General features: G+C 36.1%; 1 protein-coding gene across 1 annotated transcript; it reads left to right on the top strand.

Annotated features, from left to right (window-relative positions):
• The first annotated feature begins 1,319 nt into the window (after positions 1-1,319).
• Positions 1,320-15,248, top strand: LOC140227702 (uncharacterized). Its single transcript, XM_072308114.1, has 5 exons — positions 1,320-1,344; positions 3,190-3,307; positions 3,573-3,578; positions 13,865-15,057; positions 15,115-15,248. Exons 1-5 carry the CDS (start codon positions 1,320-1,322, stop codon positions 15,246-15,248), a joined length of 1,476 nt encoding a protein of 491 aa, XP_072164215.1.
• The last annotated feature ends 5,847 nt before the right edge of the window (positions 15,249-21,095 follow it).

Raw genomic sequence — 21,095 nt, 5'->3', positions numbered from 1 at the left:
TCATTATGAGTAATATTTACCCAAAACACTATTCACATATATGTATCGTGTTGATGATCGAACTGTGCAGGTTGAATATTTCTTGGCGCGTTTATTTTTTTTCGGGATTTAAAAATAAAGGCTTCAGTGTCCCACTTACCCCACTTTACCCAATGAACTAAAATTTTGAGAATAATTAAGTCAATCAAGTCGTACTGATAGAAAAAAAATTCTGTCGCTTTTGGTTTGAATAACAAGTTACTTGTGGTGACGGGACGGTACTCAAACATCCAAAGAAGTGAATGAACTGGTGAAAATTGGTCTGTCAGGCAGATTGCTGTTGAATTTCATTGTGTATTTTAATGTCCGCTTCTTCATAATTCTCGTATACAAGCTCTTAAGAAATATTTCTGGAAACAAGAAAAACTTACTAGAAATGGAGACACATGCACTGACTCGGTCAAATCCTTGTCTGCCCGCCCTCAGGAATTGTCCGGTATGCTGGAAAATCCCTACACTCAACAAGCCCGCGTAACTTGCCCGGAAAGGTGTGGCAGGGCCTAAACATAGTTGCGGGTAAAAACATTTACGTGCGCACCTCCGGGCGACTACGGATGAGATACGTGCTAGGTACTGTCATGTGCGGGTCATCTGCGAGGACCTCCGCGTAGTAAAAAAAAAATGTTCTTCGCAAGTCGTACTCAAAACTTGCCCGGAAAGGTGTAACATGGCCTTTAAGCTCCGCGGGCTTCTTGCATTGCGGGTTGATTTGCAGGGGGAAAAATTGTTATTATACCCTGAGAAGGTGCATTTACACCGGAACATAGCATTGAAAAGTAAATACATGTTTCCCCACTCAATTTCTCATTCAAGTTCGAGCAAATTTGAATGACCACTGTTCTATCCGCATTCAACAAGTGATGCAACAAAAGACTAACTAGTTCATTCAATTTTATTTCATTGGCATTCTATTACATGATTCTTTTTTTCACATGAAGATGTAAAAAGCGCGTTCAAATTAAAATTGCAGACATTTTTAGAAGATTTTTTTTCCTAAAAAAAAAATGATAATTTTGTGGATTAAATTACTCAGAGAAATGGCATGTTGTTGGCCTGGACGAGACCATGACGTGAGGGCGGTAAATTTGAAAATCAAAATAATGCTCATGTAGCTAAATTGGTTTTAAGATTATCATTTTTTATCGTGTTTTGGGTGGTATTTTTTTTTTTTACTAAAACTTCTTAAGAGAGCTATTTATTTAACTAACAATCAAGATTGGGAACAACAATGTCACATTGTATCAATTCAAACTATGAAAGTAATTTGTCCGACTAACCCCATGGGTTGGGGCAAGTGGGACGCACGTAAATTGAATAGACATTGGCGTACCTTCACCGTTCGTATTTTGTGAGTGGGAGAATGGAGTATTTATGACTTAAGTGTAATCCTGAACTTCATTATGAGTAATATTTACCCAAAACACTATTCACATATATGTATCGTGTTGATGATCGAACTGTGCAGGTTGAATATTTCTTGGCGCGTTTATTTTTTTTCGGGATTTAAAAATAAAGGCTTCAGTGTCCCACTTACCCCACTTTACCCAATGAACTAAAATTTTGAGAATAATTAAGTCAATCAAGTCGTACTGATAGAAAAAAAAATTCTGTCGCTTTTGGTTTGAATAACAAGTTACTTGTGGTGACGGGACGATACTCAAACATCCAAAGAAGTGAATGAACTGGTGAAAATTGGTCTGTCAGGCAGATTGCTGTTGAATTTCATTGTGTATTTTAATGTCCGCTTCTTCATAATTCTCGTATACAAGCTCTTAAGAAATATTTCTGGAAACAAGAAAAACTTACTAGAAATGGAAACACATGCACTGACTCGGTCAAATCCTTGTCTGCCCGCCCTCAGGAATTGTCCGGTATGCTGGAAAATCCCTACACTCAACAAGCCCGCGTAACTTGCCCGGAAAGGTGTGGCAGGGCCTAAACATAGTTGCGGGTAAAAACATTTACGTGCGCACCTCCGGGCGACTACGGATGAGATACGTGCTAGGTACTGTCATGTGCGGGTCATCTGCGAGGACCTCCGCGTAGTAAAAAAAATGTTCTTCGCAAGTCGTACTCAAGGCTTGCCCGGAAAGGTGTAACATGGCCTTTAAGCTCCGCGGGCTTCTTGCATTGCGGGTTGATTTGCAGGGGGAAAAATTGTTATTATACCCTGACCTCCCAGCAGTTGGTCCGCGTGCACCTGACAGTACATAGCGCATATCTCAGCTGTAGTTGCCTGGAGGTGCGCACGTATAGACAGGCCCTGTCACACCTTTCCGGGTAGGCTACGCGGGATGGTTGCAAGAAGGGATTTTGCAGCACGCAGGAAAATTTCCTGCGTGCGGACAAGGATGTTGGCGAGTTCCGTACTTGTGTCTTTAAATACCTGCTAGACGCGTGGTACTTACTTGCAAGTCGCGCAAGGCTTGCCCGGAAAGGTGTGACAGGGCCCTGAGAGCGGTACATTATGCCGTGCGGGAGCTGGTCGTACTTTATATCCATTGCCAGGGGCCTACATTAATGCACTGTACTGTCTACGTCCAGGTGTTTGATGGGCATTTTCTATCAAATGTCATGTGACATGTGCTTGACCAATCACAACTTAACATCATTCTTACAGGTGTTGTATAAAGCGCCTCTTTCTTTCACCGAGTGCGAAATATCTATCGCACTAGTGACCATTCACTGTTTGAATATTGGAATTGGTACTCGGCACGGAATTGAACATCTATTCCACCGGCTCGAAATTGAAATGCCAACATTGTGTCGTGAAATTGAATGAATTCTCTATTTGATATGGATAAAATGAAACAGAATCTAAATGGATGAAACAATTTTGAATAGTGAAAGAATTAAAATTCAAATGTGAACACAAGCAACGACAAATTATTTCAAACTGGCTGCACATCATTTCAGGGGCGGATCTAGGAATTCCGTAAAGAAAAAAGGGAGGGGAGCGCCTTTACAAAATTAAAGGGAGGGTTTTTTTTCTTCGTAGGCTATAATTGGATCTTTTGTTTTATCAAAAAATAAATGGGGTGCGCCCCTATGTACTGGCCCCCGCCTGGATCCGCCCGTGTTTTTTTATGAGTTTCTCCCTCATACATTGTCATAGATGACAACGTTTTACGTTTACCAATTATCTTTTAGTTACTGACTTGCTACACGAGACGAGAGTTATGATATACAGCCTTGGGACCTCCTTGTGTGTCGCTGTCGCCCTGCTTGTGGTACTAGCCATGACTAGGTGCAAGAACCAGGAAAGAACGTAAGTCTTCAAATACACACAAACACAAACACAAACACAGGAAGTGCGGTCAGACTGGCAAAAGATCGAGAAGATTAAGATCGCGATATTTAAAATCTCGAAGTTTTGCCAGTGTGACCGTAAACTTCCCGCGAAACTTCTCGATCTGTTTGCGGGCGGTGTGTCCGAAGCGCAATGAGGCCATTGTCATGTACAGATGTGCATTGTTACATCACAATCACTAGTCATCGGACGGCGCACTCTTTCTTGCGCGCGTACCAATTAGTAGACGGTGAGTTGTAATGTTCTTAAAAATTTTCTGTAGATTTTGATTTTTTGTGCTATTTCCCCTATTTTGGGGGTGCTGAACACGAATCCACTTGTTGCCATTTTTCTAACCGACGTCTTCACCCGTTGCCATGCCAACACATTATTTTCCCTAAAAGAATATGTATTTTTCATTAAACATCATAAAAACATGATGTAAACACCAAAATATGTCATTATCAATCCTGTTTAATCAGACTTGAGAAAGAATACAATTTTCATAATGTCATGGTTACCTCATAGCAATGATATGGTTACCATGGCAACAACTATTTATAGAGAAAAAATCATATTTTTCATGAAAAAGCAAGAAAACATGACAAGATTGAGTGGAATATTTATCATAAATTACTATCTAGATTATCAGCATATTTTTCCACTACCAGTATGTTAATTTCACATCATTTTCGTTGCTATAGCAACAACATGACAAAAGCTGCCTTTTAAAGAAAAATAAGCATTGCAATTGAAAGAAAAGCAAGAATACGTCCATAGATGATAAATTTCTGTATAGTGAGATTTTTGAGCTATTTCCTTTATTTTGTCCGTGCCAAACACGAATCGACATATTGCAATATTTCTAAATGACATCTTTAGCTGTTGTCATGGCAACAAATTATTTTCTTTGAAATAACATGTATTCTTCATTAAACATCACAAAAGCATGCTAAAAACACCAAAATAAGTCAATATAAACATATCACGCTTCAATCAAATTAAAACTCACAATTTCCGACTGTCACAGCTGCAACCTCATAGCAATAACGGTTGCCATGGTAACAGCTGATTTTTAAAAGAAAATGATCTTTTTATCAAGAAGCATGAAAAGATGAAAAGTTTGAGTAGCATACTCTTACAAATTGCTATGATAATTATCAGCTTTTTTCACTACGTTCATGCCACATTATTATCGTTGCTATGGCTACAATTTTTTTTTCCCTAGAAAGGAGAAGTACCCCAGTAAAAGAAAAACTAGAGAAATAAATAATCAATTTTTGTACAGTTTAATTTTTCGGCCTTTTTTTTTTTACTCTTTTGGGAATGCTGAAAAGGAATCCACCTATGGCCACTTTTCTAAATGATGTCTTCAGCCGTTACCATGGCAACAAATTATTCTCTTTAAAAGAACATGTGTTTTTCATTAACGTCACAAAAACATGTTGTTAAGGCCAAAATAATTATGTCATTATATACATTTTTCCTCAATTAATAAAGACAACCCTTTTTTCTCAATTATATTGATACCTCATAGCAATGACAGTTGCCATAGTAACAATTCTTAAAAAGAAAATACTGATATTTTAATGAATAAAATTGAAAAAATGACGAGATTGAGTACCATATTCATTACAAATTACTATCAGCTTTTGTTTTCACAACGTTCATTCCACATCATTTCTATAGCTATAGCAATAACATGAGAAAATGTGTTTTTTAAGGATTAAAATTCTATAGCAATCTGTTGGAAATTACTATAGAGGAGGTATCATTGTCATTTAAGGTTATCAAATGTCTTGGAGACATTAATGCTGAAACAGAGTACATCATGACGAGAAAATTTGAACTTTTGGGGAGGTTTTTAGACGTTTGTATTGCTTATAATTTGTATTTTATGTTTCCTGGGTATATCTATATTTTTAAAAAAGCTATTCCTTAACATGTTGTTGCGATATAGGAACAGAAATAATGTGAACAGAATTTTATATGGCTAATAGTCTTGCTCATTTGTAATACTTCAAAAGTTAGGCCATAATTTCACATTTTTTTTCTTGAAGGTTTTTTTTTTTCTACAAAAATTGATGCATTTCAATGGCAACCATGTTAAATATTAACCATAATTTCGGATATTTAGGGTTTTAAAGGTGAAATGTGATCAGAAATTCAGGAAGCTGACTAAACTTTTGTGTTTTTATTTATTTGTTTTTGTTTAGTGTATTCTTTCCTTCTTATCTAAAGAGTAACGTTAATTTTTTCTTTAAAAAGCAGTTTTCTCATGTTAATTCTATAGCAACAAGAACGAAGTGGGATGACTATAGTGAAAAAAAGAACTGACAGTAATTTGTTATAAATATGTTACTGAATCTTGTCATTTCTTATGTTTTTCATAATAAATTGTTATTACCATGACAACTGTCATTGCTATGAGGTAACCATGAAATTGAAACTGAATCGTGATGTTTTACTAAATTAAAGAGACATGTTTATCTTGACACATTTTGGTGTTAACAACATGTTTTCATAATGTTTAAAGAAAAACACATGTTCTTTTAAAGAAAATAATTTGTTGCCATGGCAACGGCTGAAGACATCATTCAAAAAAATTACCACGCACAGGTGCATTCTTGTTCACGATCTCCAAAAGAGATGAAAAAGCACAAAAGATTTAAACTTTTCTGAAATTGATCACTTGTTTATTTTATTCTTTCTTTCCTTTTTAATGAAACAGTTTTCTTCCTATGAAAGAAGGTTTTCCTCATGTTTTTGCTATAGCAACAATAACAATGTGAGATTAGCATAGTAAAAAAAAAGCTGACAGTAGACCTTAACTGGTAATGGAATAACTTTTCCAATCAATCTTTTCATGATTTCATGCTTTTTGATAAAAAAACCTCATTATTTTCTTTAAAAAAATAGCTGTTACCATGGTGACCGTCATCACTATGAGGTAGCTGTGATATTCGGAAATTGTGATATTTAATCTAATCAGAAAAATATGTTCATATTGACATCTGTTGGAAATTACAGTAAGTTTTTATAATGTTTAATGAGGAATACATGTTCTTTTAAAGAAAATAATTTGTTGCCATGGCAACGGCTAAAGATGTCAACTAGAAATATGGCAACATGTGGATTCGTGTACGGCACTCCCAAAATAAGGGAAAGAACACAAAAAATCTAACTCTTACAGAAATGTATTATCTACGGATTTACTTCATTCTTACTTTCCTGTTAATTGAAATACCTATTTTTTTCTTTAAACGGCAGTTTTTGTCATGTTGTTGCTATAGCAACGAAAAGGAAGTGAAATGATTATAATGGGAAAGAGGTGATATTTCATGAAAGTATCACTACTTTCTTTAAAATAGTTGTTACCATGGCAACCATCTTTGCTAGGGTAACCATGGCGTTATAAAAATTGTGATTTTTAATGATTAAAATGATGAATGATGTTTAGATTGACTTATTTCGGTGTTTATTGCATGTTTTTATGATGTTTTTAATAAAGGAAACACGTTCTTTTAAAGGTAATAATGAAAAATTATGATGTAATTATAATAAACAAAAATTGATCATTTATTTATCGTTTTTGTTTTTTTTTATAGGATACTTCTCCTTTCCAGCGAAAAAAGTTGTTGCCATAGCAACGATAATAGTGTGGCATGAACGGAGTGAAAAAAGCTAGCAATTTGTATCAATTTGTAATGAGTATGCTACTCAAACTTTCCATCTTTTCATGCTTTTTGATGAAAAAAAAATCATTTTCTTTTAAAAAATAGCTGTTACAATGGCAACCGTTATTGCTATGAGGTTGCTGTGACAGTCGGAAATTGTGAGTTTTAATTTGATTGAAGCGTGATACGTTTATATTGACTTATTTTGGTGTTTTTAGCATGCGTTTGTGATGTTTAAAGGTCCAGTTTACCTTTGGGAGCAGTGATTTTAAAAATGTGCAAGATATCACATTTGATGCATATGTGTAGGTCAGTTGTATCACAAAACATCCTGCCATATAAAATTTTCGCAATGAAGCCTAAAATGTAAGGAGATATCACTATTTTTCTCAATAAACCATAACTGTAGACGGTTTAGTCTGGTAACATTCTTATTATAACTATTGTTCACATTTTGTATATTTAACAATACTTAACATCGATTACACTGATTCAATTTTTTACATTGGTTGTTTCTAGCCCTAACTCACATTTTGGAACTATTTTGAAGCACTAATGCTGGGTTTTCGTTCCATCTGCAAATGGTAAATTATGCCTTTAATGAAGAATACATGTACAAAGAAAATAATTTGTTGCCATGACAACAGCTAAAGATGTCATTTAGAAATATGGCAATATGTCGATTCGTGTTTGGCACGGACAAAATAAAGGAAATAGCTCAAAAATCTCACTATACAGAAATTTATCATCTATGGACGTATTCTTGCTTTTCTTTCAATTGCAATGCTTATTTTTTTTTAAAAGGCAGCTTTTGTCATGTTGTTGCTATAGCAACGAAAATGATGTGAAATTAACATACTGGTAGTGGAAAAATATGCTGATAATCTAGATAGTAATTTATGATAAATATTCCACTCTATCTTGTCATGTTTTTTTTTTTTTGCTTTTTCATGAAAAATATGATTTTTCTCCATAAATAGTTGTTGTCATAGTAACCGTCATTGCTATAAGGTAACCATGACATTATGAAAATTGTATTCTTTTTCAAGTCTGATTAAAAAGGATTTATAATGACATATTTTGGTGTTTACATCATGTTTTTATGATTTTTAATGAAGAATACATGTTCTTTTAAGGAAAATAATGCTTTGCCATGGCAACGGGTGAAGACGTCGGTTAGAAAAATGGCAACAAGTGGATTCGTGTTCAGAACCCCCAAAATAGGGGAAATAGCACAAAAAATCAAAATCTACAGAAAATTTTAAAAACACCCCAATAATTGTGACAACTCACCGTCTACTAAATGGCCCAAACTTTGCGATCTTAAACTTCTCGATCTTTTGCCAGTCTGACCGCGCCTTTACACACACACACACACACACACACACACACAGTCCCACATACGGGACAATTGAAGAATTGATTTTGTTTGAACTGCAAATCTTGCTATAGAAGCTCCTGATTTTGCGTGTGAGTGTTGCAATAAGATAAGGCCTATTACTCCAGCGGATATAGAACACATATAGGGTGAATCATGCACATTATGGAAAAAGCACCATACTTGGTACACATGTACATGATGCCAATACAAGTCATTTCTGATATGGAAGCCACTCTGATTCTGCCTGTGGCGGCCGTGGTGGCCATTTTTCAAAATGGCCGCTATGAATATAGCAATGCTGTGTATTTTGGAAACTATAAGTCCGATTGTCGTGATTCTTGTACCAAAGTATAAGTTTTGAGGGTCAAGGATTCCAATGAAATAATTTTTGAGAGGATAAAACTATGGCAGCCTACTTATTAGTGGCCATTCTGAAAAAAAAAAAACAAACATGGCTGCCGCTCTACATTCTATTCATAATATCTTTAAAACCATGGATGCATCTTCATGATTCTGGTACAAAAATAATGTTTCTGAGGTTCAATTATTTAAATGGATACATCTTTTCGTGTATACAACCATCACACCCTATGTTTTGGCTGCCATTTTAAAACATGGCCACCGCAATATATGCTAATTTACTATACCGTTCGTCGTTGAAACTAATTTGGGTCAATGATTTTAAACAAGCATTTGTTGATGAATAGAACTAACACACTTCGTTTTCATGTCCATTTTGATAAATATGACTGCCGCACCACATAGAGTATGCACACACATGCACACACGCACACATATACAGTGTGGCCTAGAATTAACGGAAACGCGAGTTTTCGCAAATATTTGCATATCTGCATTACTTTGACGCCAAAATGAATGACATAGAGTTATAGAAAATTTATCTAGAAGAAGAATGACACCAAAATAATCCGATTTGGTTGAGTAGTTTTCATTCTACAGAAGTTTTGTAAAGACGGGTCGAGCGTAAATTGCTCAGCTCAATTCAACAAATTTCAGCATTGAACAAAAGCCATTGCCTTTGGAGACTAACAAAGAATTAAGGCCTCACATCACAATGTAGAATGCTTGAATAGGATTATTGTCGATAATTGACCTTCAATTGTTTGGTAGTCTCCGTTGCTGAGAGTTGATAAAATAAAGTAAGAAATTAATGATCAACAAAAACATGTCTAGAAAGAAAAGTACTCAACCAAATTGGACAATTTCGTTTTGGTTTTGAAAAAAAAAAAAGATATTCGTTTCCGTTTTCTGAGGGGCCACCCTGTATATATATATATATATATATATATATATATATATGATATACACCCTCACTTGCCATATGTGTTGTCCCATTGACAAGAATCGTTCACCTATTATTGGTAAATGAGCCTCCTTTGTTGTCGCGGCGTTCAGTTCTTTATTGTTCATTGATTGTTGTTGATTGACCAATCCTCTATCACATTCACTATTCAAGTAGGTATTGAACATCACATAAGTACAATTGTTGCATACCTGGAATACTTAAGATAACTATGTTGAATATCAAAGGTAGAATAGATGGTGAGAATGAAATAGAAGATTTTCCCCAATTTTGGATGCATAGACAGGAGAGTACAATTAGTGTACTATCATAGTTTCCAGCCACAAAGACATGATTATTGCAGTCTTATAAGACCTACTGATTTTCTAAAGTTAGTTTTCAGTTCTTGTTCATTATTTCATAGTATGACCTTGTCAAAACTGTTACACAAAATTATAAGGAATCATATGAAGGAATCGAATGAGCTCTGACAATCCGAAACAATTACTGTTCCTTGTTGATCCATTAATGAGCGGTGATGAACGTGAATGCATATGTAGATGCAGGTGCGCTTTAGAGAACGCTTCAGTATTTCTACTGGCGCCGGTAAGTAAGATCGATTTACTGAATATTTTATTCTGCAGTTTTATCTTCCAATAACTATGAACCTAAAAATTTGTATTTTTTTTAGGTTTTCCTTAAATTCATAAATTAGCATAATTTTTCTTGTTGTTTATATTTTGGATGGGCGCTGTTACGTTATAAAATTGTGTTGAAATGCCCACTGTCCACTTAGCTGTAGAAGTTGCTTTTGAATTATGAAACCTTAATAGTTATTCCATAAGAGAATGGCAAATGCATCAAATATATATTTGTATAATTTCTTCGGGGTTAGGGTAGGGTGAAATTCAGTTCAAAAGGCTAAAATCATTGATAAAAATTAATGCATAGATCAACTATAACAAGTAATGTATTCAGAGTAGAAACAGATAATTTGATTTTTCCTTGTTCTTGTTCTTTACAAATTATTGTACATCGAAAGGTAAAATTCACAACCACAAATTCATTTAAAGATAATGATGTATTGTATAATACTTATTATATTTACTTTATCGTTTGATGTATAATATTCAGTGCAGTTGTAAGTATCAGAACAGCCTGGTCAATCATGGATTTTATAGACATACATATAGTGTGTTCACATTTAATGTAAGTGACCCAAGAAGTTTTAGAAGTTTTCTCACACTTAGTGTCATGTTTCCAAAGAAAACAGATATACTATATTTGTTGGAAACTATGATTTTCATTCCATGGTCCAGGGACCAGAGAAAGCGAGAGTCTATATTTCTAGAAAATGTATAATCTTGATTGATATGTACTTCAGACATGAAATTGTGAAGATCATGTTTTTCACATACACTGTACACATAGAAATCCTATAAAGGAAGTTGAGCATATTTTTCCAAAATGCTTACAAAGTTAACTATGCCCAGATGATCCACATTAGAATACTAAAAAAAAAGTGAACAAGTAATTGTTAATCCCTAAAACAAACGTTTACACCTGAGAATCAATCCACAATGGGCATCCCGCTTTCATAACACTCGTACGCTATATAACTGGAGGGAGGCCATATTTATTAACTGTTTATGTGCCACGTTCGCACGTCCGACTCAGTCGACGGCGTGCCAACTTCGCATATTCTGCTCAACAAACAAAGCCGCAAAAAAACGATCGATAAATCGGCTTATCACTGCTAATCCCGCAGTACTATGAAAGCGTGTCTCATGCTTTTGTTCCTCTCATATACGACTTGCATTCTTTGTGGTGATTACTATCAAACTGTGTTCCCAACTAGATTTGCTCGTACATTCTAAGTTACTGTCACGGTTTTATGTGCAAAAGTCATGCCTTTACAGTAATGTAGCAAATGGTCATTCAAAAGAAAAATTGAACATAGATTCGTCAAACAATTTATATCCAAACAAAGCTTGGCATTCCTCTTTAACTTTGCTTGCTATTATGCCCATCTTAACAGAAATTTGTAGAAGTTATACAAACTGGAATAACAGAATTCTTTCTCAAAGCATGACTACCTTCCTGTCTCAGAATAACGTGGCACACAGGGGGTTTCCTCCGTGGCACATAAAGAGTTAAATGGCCGCCAAAACAAAGGGTTGATGAACCTATTCACTTTGCTAAAACATCATCATATTGAAAACCTTCACTCCAAAACTGTACTTTTACACTTGAATCGTGATTATATATCTTTTGACTTCGAAGATACACAATATTCGTAATCTGTTGTATGGCAGCCATATTTATTAAAATGGCCGCCAAAACGTAGGATGAAACAATTCATACTCACTTACAGTTGAATTTATCGGAATCCTTGACCCCCCCCCCCAAGAAAAAAAAAAACAAAACAAAAAACAAACAAACATATAAGTTGGTACCAGAGTCATGACCCTTTGTCAATACGTTTTAAGGATATGTTACTATCTAAAATGGTGGCCATATTTTTTGAAAAATGGCCGCCAATAAGTAGGTTGCCATGGTTTTATCCTCTCAAAAATTATTTTATTGGAATCCTTGACCATCAAAACCTATACTTTGGTACAAGAATCACGACAATCGGACTTATAGTTTCCAAAATACACAGCATTGCTATATCACATGGCGGCCATTTTGAAAAATGGCCACCACGGCGGCCAAAGGGAGAATTAGAGTGGCTTCCATATCAGAAATGACTTGTATTGGCATCATGTACATGTGTACCAAGTATGGTGCTTTTACCATTAAGTGCATGATTTTTTTTCTATATCCGCTGGACTATATATAATCTTTTGGTTGTGTGCTCACACATTCAGTAAAGAGATAAAGACCATGTGACCCAGCATCACAAAACAAACATAAAGTCACCAGACATGAACTTTTAGTTAAAACTTTATTCTGAAAGAGCAGTTATTAAGCTTTAACATGATGTAATATTCAAAACAAATGGTCTCTCCTTACCTACTGGAAAGAAAGCACACACTCAGGGGAAAGTGTGAACTGAGAAAAGAGGCTCTGAAATACGGTGTCTATTCAAGCGCTTAATCTTTACCAAGCCGTGCTGTCTGTGCGATGAATGGGACAAAAAACAGGCTGTAAACCAGCTGAGTAACAACAATGAAGGGATCATTAGATTAAAATGAAATTTGGCATGCCTTATTATCACATTCTGTCCCTAATCAATATCTAATTTTCAGAGCAGTACCATCATCCTTTCAAAAGTTATTAGAGTTTAAAGTGAAGAGTGTGTACAAGGTTCTTAAGAAATGAAAAGGGGGCTCTAAAGACACACCTAATCACACTATTCTACCAAAAAATGTTCGAGATAAACTGCTTAAAAGCACACTTTCCTGTCCGTTTTATGATCCCAAATTTTAGTATAATGTAGAAGAAGACTTGCTTTTTCAGAAAAGATGAAAAAGTAAAGATCGGCTGGATCGATCCATTTCATCTATTTTCAGTCCTCACACAAAATCAGTTTGTGTGACTTTTTTGTTCGTTTTGTGATGCACGGTCACATAATTATATGCACAGGAGGGCAAAATAACGATTACAAAAATATACATTTTGTGTCAACTTTTTTTTTGTAGTAAATATCAAGTTGTAAGGTTTCTCTGTCATCGTCTTCAATCTTACACATCCCGTAGTCGAGGAGACTGTTGAGGCCGCACAGAGGACCTCACAGACAGCTTCCTCCATTGTTTCCTTTCCTCTGCCTCTCTCTGTGCCTCTTTTTTCAGCCTTAGAACAGGCCTGTCCAGTCTCAGATACAAGCTGTCTTTGAAGAATCTCTTCTTTGGGCTATCATGCATTCTTTCGCATTCTTTCAACTCACTGTGCGTTGCAAAATTGTTTTTTGCACTGCTGTTGATGTCATTATATCTCCCAAAATTTGAAGGACCCACACGGCTTGTTGAACTTGGCAGTTCCCCTTGCTGGTTATGCTATTTAAGTAAGATTTGCGTGAACATCTCATCTACATGGCCTGTATTCTTTTATTTTACATGATAAAGATTTTTGACTTATGTTTCAGTGCAAATAGTGTCGATAATGTAGTATTATGCAAATCAACGGTAGGCGCTAATAGTTCAATATCTTGCCCTCTATTCATACACACGCAGGAAATCAGAAAGTTTGAACCAGATGAATGATCGCTCTGATGACGGACAAATACACATGAATCCTCCTGACACTTCACGCCAGAATCCGAGCACGAGTAGCAATGCGGATTCACCGAATGCTACCATTGCTCCAAGTGGCGCAGTAGGCCACTCTGTCAGTGACAATCCGAACATTAGATTCGTTCATATTTCAACTCATCAGGAAGACCCGTATCACATCTACGAAGACGCTGGCAGTGCAGTGGTAGACAAGGGACGTTCTCAGATCGATGACGTAGAGCAAATCTCCTCTTGTATATATCCCATAGAGAGCAGCGTCAAGTCTGCTGTCAGCACTTCTCTGACTTCAATAGTTATGCCGAGTTGTTCTGAATACTGCGGAATACAGGAAACATCCTTTGATCAAACATTGGGAGGCTGTAAGGACTGGGAATACCAGGATGTAAACAGTTATATCAAAGGCACAATGACTGCTGATGGCGTCGACACCCCAAGTTTAGCACGCTTGTTTGACTGCAGCTCTTACAATTCGCTGACATTTTGTAAAACATCTGATGGTGTTTGCGCTCCAAAACGGAATGCAAACCCTTGCAACAGGCACATTCATGAAGGCAGAGTTGTCGACACGTCTAATCTCAGCGGGACAATGCTCAGTGAATATGCCGAATTAAGCGACACTAACGAAGATGCTCAGATTATCTTTAGTAACCAAGAGTACAATCATATCAACCATGCCCCTCACGAAAACAGAGCGCAAAGAAGTTACAACCCTGCCCTCTTATCTTCCAGTTACATTACGAAGAGAAAAGCTTATTCTGATAAAGAAAAGACTGCCCTCTGTACCAGGATTGATTCCTTAACAGCCAAACCTTTTGAAGACGTTCTTCACTATAAACTAGATCCCGCACAACGTAATGAAATTGATATTAGCAACGAACCGCAGTACTCTGATGCTTTCGACTCGGAGGAATACAGTGTGCTGAATCCTCAAGACAATGGTAACGATATCCCATCTCCCATAATGAGAGAAAACGACTTAGATAGTGAACACCATGAAATTGATAACATGGTATGTTTTCCCTCAGAATCTAAAACGTGTGAAGAACTGTACGCGAAGGTGGACAAAACAGGAGGAGTGTCGTCGACTGCATCATCACCTCATGAGGAGTTATATGCAAAAGTGGACAAAGCAAGTGGAGAGTTGTCCGCTGCACCACCTTGTCATAAGTTGTATGCTGAGGTAGACAAAGTAGGAGCGTCGTCGGCTGCTTCACCACCTAGTGAAGAGTTGTATGCGGAGGTGGACAAAACAAGAGGGACCTGGAGTCATGACTCACAAGCAGCATGGCAAGAGGAACTATACATGAATATTTCAGACAAGTAAATGCTTACTTTAAATGATGGCGATTATATTGTTAATGTATGTTGTATACGACAGTAACCTTAAGATTTATTTCATTGCATATCACTTTAGTTATTTTCATTTAGTTTTTCTTCACTAACGTAGATGCCTGATATTCCTTAATACCAACGAGTGCTTGAAATTATGATTATACAGTAGTTATAGAATATATTTGTAAACATGTTTATCTATATCTGTTATTTTTCACATAATAGTCATCCTATTCCTAGATAGTCATCCGGTGTATCAATACATGAAGAGCTCAGTTGCAAAAAGTACTACATCCATTTTCCATCAAAATCCATTTTTTTTTTTGGTCTTGATGTTCTAATTTCTAGGACCTCTTTACACCTATACTAGCAAACGAAAAGCTGAATTTCCAACCAGAAAGTGTTTAGAAATTACATTTAAAGATCAGTTCGGTTTCAAAAAGTACTACATCCATTTTAGTTGGGTTGTAAAAGGTACTACATCCACTCCGATGACATCATCGGGAAATTGACCAATCAGAGAGCAGCATTGGCTTGACCCTCTACCATTGTCTGCTGACTTAATCTGTAAGCAATAGAGGTTGGCCTATGGCTTTTTGGCTTTCTGTTAAAATCACCACGCAAATCTGACCAATATCTTGAAAAACTCATAACATTTCGATCAAGCAATGTAGGAAAATGAAGGAGAACTCATTGACAAAACAAACCATCTCAGGAGAATGATCGTGAATTAAAACCAGTAGACAAGAGCAAAGGAGAAACGGCGGAGAAACTGGAGAAATTACGCGACTCTCATGTAGTCCCTGTACTGCATTTACTGTTAGTTGCCGGTACTGTGCGTTACTGCTATAGGGTGTTGAGTTTGAGCCATAAATTGTCCCAGAATAAAGTACAGACACTTGATAGGTATAGTCTATTTCTCACATAAATAGCTTCACAGCTAATGAGTGTTTGGCAACTGATCTGAAAGCAAAATTACTTTGTTAAATGTATACAATGGCATGAAATTCTGACATCCCTACCAGCAGTGCTTTACCTGTGGGTATGCTGTGCTATTCTATACGTGCATGATGTTAAGTACCAGGGCTTGAAACTACATAGTGACATACAGTTTTGAACACTAGATTTATATTCATTCTTGTAAATGACACCTTTTACTTATACAACGTCACGAAGGTAATACCAAATGTGTGTTTAGTATAGGTGGTCATATTACTCATCGACAGTCTTGTTTTTTTATCAGCTATTAGATTATCAGATTTATCTTACCTGATAAAGAACATAAAAGAATGAAATTCGTGTAATGAATTTAATTACAGCATTGAGAAAATGCAGCACATTCAGATGCTGCTTGTCCACCTTTTCCCTTAGAAGTTACATAAAAAAAAAATGAAGAAAGGATAATGAATATGACAGTATTCTTGAGACACGTGAAAGGAGAATTCACAGAGAGAAAAAGTCAAAAATTTAATACAAAGAGGAAAAAGATAAGAAATCATGAGATAAAGCTCGTGAGAGAAAAACAAAGGGAGAAAAGAGAAGAGAGAAATCACCTGGTGAGATATTGTGACCCTCTCCATCTATAACCGTTCACGCATAATGGGTCCCCCCCCCCCCGTGCTTACGACCAAGGACAGTCATTCATTCAAAATATTGGTTAGCAAGGGAGAAGTGGGGCATTAGCGATGCACATTGGTTTGTCATTCTTGCTGCTAAATAGGGCAGGGCATTGTCATTTACCTAGGCCCTCTTGATCTCGTATCCCCATCCCCATCAACACCATTGCTGAAAAAATAATAAATCCGCGAAACATGTCATATCATCACACTGAATATATCTCTGACATGTGAAATTTCGGTTTCATCCACTTTCTTTTACAAAAGGTGCTACATCCACAAAAATATGAAAATGATTAATTCATTAAAAATAATTGTACGGACCTGGATTTTCATAGAGAGTGGTTTTAGTGTTGTATCATTTAGCAGTATAATTGGGGGAAATATCATTCCAGTCTGAGCTTGCTAAATATGATAATTTAAAAATTACCTTTTTCTCAGAACTTGAAATTATGGATGTAATACCTTTTGAAACCGAACTCTTCACATATGTATATAATTATAGATCATTTATTTGAAGTGCATTAAAGGCACCGTTACTTACTAGATAACCCTGTATAATTAAGATGTGAAATTACCTTTTCATAACAAAAATTCATAATATTCCCATATACTACAATATGTGACATAATTGGTTTTTGTGTTGCAAGGTGTGGCAATTGTGATTACTATGTGACTTTTGGTGAAGCACCACATAGACTATAATTCCACACTAGCAACTATGTAGGCACATACATTTCACATATTGCAGTTCGGGACACACTATGTTTATTGTGGTAAAGTGTGGTAACTGTGAGTTCTATGAGATTAGCATGTGCTAAGTCACATAGATTTAAATACAGATTGTGCACTTTAATACGTGAACACTTCTTCCCCACAGATTGAAATATGTAGCACACTGTGACTATTATTTGGTAGCTGTGGTATTACTGTATACTTCTATGTGACTAGTAGGAGATAAACCACATAGTCCATCATTTCACACTGTGACATGTCTATGGAGGCACTATGTGACACACTGTGGCTATTATGTGGTAACTGCATGTCACCATTATTGTAAGTATGTGGTTAATCACATAGTCTGACAACTCATACTATGGCACTCTATAAACACACCATGCCCACATACTGCAGCATATGACACTTTGATCATTATGTGGTAAGCTATGGTAACTGTGAATGACTATGTGAGTTGTAGGTGGTGAGCCACATAGTTTGCAATTCCACACTGGGACAACACTGTGAACGCACTATATTCCCAGAATTAAGACATAGTTAACTATGTGAAGACAATAATTATGTAACGCTGTGTTTCTTCCATAAGGGATAACGGAGGGAAATAGATATATTGTAATTAGGCCATCATATTAAAGGCACACACACAAACACATTGGTTTGCTCTCAAATTCAAGAATGGTACAAGAATGATGACAAAAAAAAAATGTATGTGGCATACAAAGGATGAAAAGTATTAGAACCACAGCTATATATGCTGTTGGAAAAATGGTCACATTTCTAGAATATAGGTGCACAAGCATGATCAGAGCAAGTAGAACGATACTGTGATATGATGACGGTTTACCAACCTATAGACATGCAAACATGCGTAAAGAGTACATCGTGCATATTCCTAAGCATGCCTACAGCATACCACGGCAAAGCAAAGAGTAAACAATGACATACGATTGTTTCTGCACGATATCTTACTCGAAATATTTAGCTTCAATAACATAGAAATGAACATCTCTTCCGAAAAATAGCACAATATTAACGTATGAATAGAGAGAAAAAACATCAGATTTCTGGCATGAGACATGCCAACTGCTGTAAATTTTAAAAATTATGTACTTCCTAAATTAAAGATTGCACTGTGATGACATGACATAACTATACATCCATTCTAATTATTCAAATTGTCTGCTACAACGTATTTAAGTGGCAATTCAAAACAGCAAAGGCACGTTACGATTTGAACGTTTTTGTTACAAAAACAAAACAAAAGAAATCATTTCATTGCGGCGTTGTCTTTAATTGTATTATAATGCCCATCACCTCTTAGTTTCTCTCGCTGTTAATATCTATATAAGTGGTGAGCGTCTGTATGCGCGTGATGGGACAGCGAGAAATCACAGTATTGTATGTACACATTTCCATTTAACAAATTGAATATAGCAGTATGTAAAACACTGCAGTATTCTTCAACCATGCGTGCATTAAAGTTGTATTTTCTGTTGGGAGTACTGCGCTTTTTAGAACCTCATGAAAATTAGTTTTCACCCTTCTCCATGCATTAAGAGGCAGGATAGGGAGTTTCTGTAGTTGAAAGTGAAACCCAGCCTTTTCTGTGCGACGAAAAGAGTGCTTAGTGCCTCATTGTTTTGGCTCTTCGCGTGGAGTATAGAGTAAACCTCTGTTGAACGTTAATACAATTGTTTGGATATCACTCATGTTTAGACTGTGATTTTTTTTTTTTTACGTTCTACCTTTTATTATACGAATGGATACCAATAATTATTCTTAGTCATCTTTTAACATACATGTACATATTTGTGACCCTGCATCACAAAAGAAACAAAAAGTCGCCAGACATGGATTTTTATTTTATAAGGGCAGATTCTTAAAGAGCAGACTCTAAGCTTTAAAATTATGTATAGCTCAATTGAAATGGACTCTCCTGGAAAGAAAGCGCACTCAGTCTCTGGAAAAGTGTGAACCAAGAGGCTTAGAAGTACAGGGTCTATCTGTCTTTTCATGCGCTTTATATTTACCAAACCGTGCTAGCTGTGCGATGGATGGGACAAAAAAACAAAGAAAGATGTAAACCACTGGGGCAACAACAACGAAGGGATTATCAGATTATAAAGTTGAAATTATGCATGCTCTATTAACACATACTGTCCATGATTAATGCCAACTTTAAAAGCAGTAGCCTTATTCCTTCCAAAGTTATCAGATTTGAAAGTGAGGAGTATGCAAAGGGTTATCAGGAAATGAAAAGGGGCCTCTAAGATATAGGCCTACCTGACCTCACTACTCTACAAAAACGAGTCGTAGAAAAACTGCTGAAAATGCACTTTCCCATTCATGTTCTGATCCCAACCGTAATAATGTAGAAGAAGGGTATAGTTATTTCAAAAAATATGAAAAACCCAATATTGACTTGGTTGACCCGTTTCAACTTTTTTGAGTCCTCACGTAAAATCAAGGGGTGCGACTTTTTGTTCGTTTTGTGATGCACGGTCACATTTGTTCTTTCTGGTTTTCTTTTTATTTCCTATATGTTTAAGCAAATTTCACAAATGTGGGTACAATCAAACTACTACCAAAATGTAGTTAAATGTATGACTTTTGAATAATCAACGTCAATTTCAGACAAAGAAAATATCAAAGTGGTATATGCACAAAGGATGAAAATACCTTGAAGTCTTCACCATGCAAGTTTGTAAAAAAAAAAGTAACAAAGAAACGAAGAAAACAAATGTGATAAAGGTTAATTGCTATCGGTAGGACTCATTTCCTGTTTTGAATTATGAATGAGTTTTCACACTTTTGATTGTTATGTAGTGACTGTGGACTAAATCTGTAAATCTAGTCAGCTGGCCTTGCTTGTGTTTTAGCGTATAGCGACGATTCACGTCCTCTCCCGGACGCTGCATCAGGCCGACTGATCTTTGGCATCAATTGGTTATTGGCCCGTGACAGGTTCCGGAAATTTTAGAAAAAGTAAGCAGAGGGTTGTCCACTGCACCACCTTCTTGTTGTGAGTTGTATTTGTATTTTATATCTATTTTTTCACCACTCATGGGATAAACAGACCTTTCAGCAAATTGCTGTTTTTCTAAGATGTCCAACCAAAGGAAAAAGAAAAATCACAAATATTCAGTATAGGGACTAATTAAAAAAAAAACCGACTACGCAAGAAATATGTAATTTAACTGAAACAGTAAACATACAACAATGTATATACGTGAAATACATATAAGTGAAAGAAATCGAAATCAGAAAGAGAAAGAGACAGAGAGAGAGAGAAAAGAAAACAGCCGAACAGAGAGAGCAACTCATACATATGATGAAATCAAAATGTCATAAACTCAATAATGTCAGATATACAGTGAAATTGGGTTGATATTGAAAAGACGTTTGAAACGTGACTCTCGCCCGAAGCAAATTTACCAATACTAATGTCAAGTTTATTTCACAGCTTTGCGCCACGATAGTTCACC

The sequence above is a fragment of the Diadema setosum genome, chromosome 4 (assembly GCF_964275005.1).
Source record: "Diadema setosum chromosome 4, eeDiaSeto1, whole genome shotgun sequence".
Taxonomy (NCBI): Eukaryota; Metazoa; Echinodermata; class Echinoidea; order Diadematoida; family Diadematidae; genus Diadema; species Diadema setosum.
The sequence above is the reverse complement of the archived record's forward strand: the minus strand, read 5'-3'. Positions and strand labels throughout refer to the sequence as shown.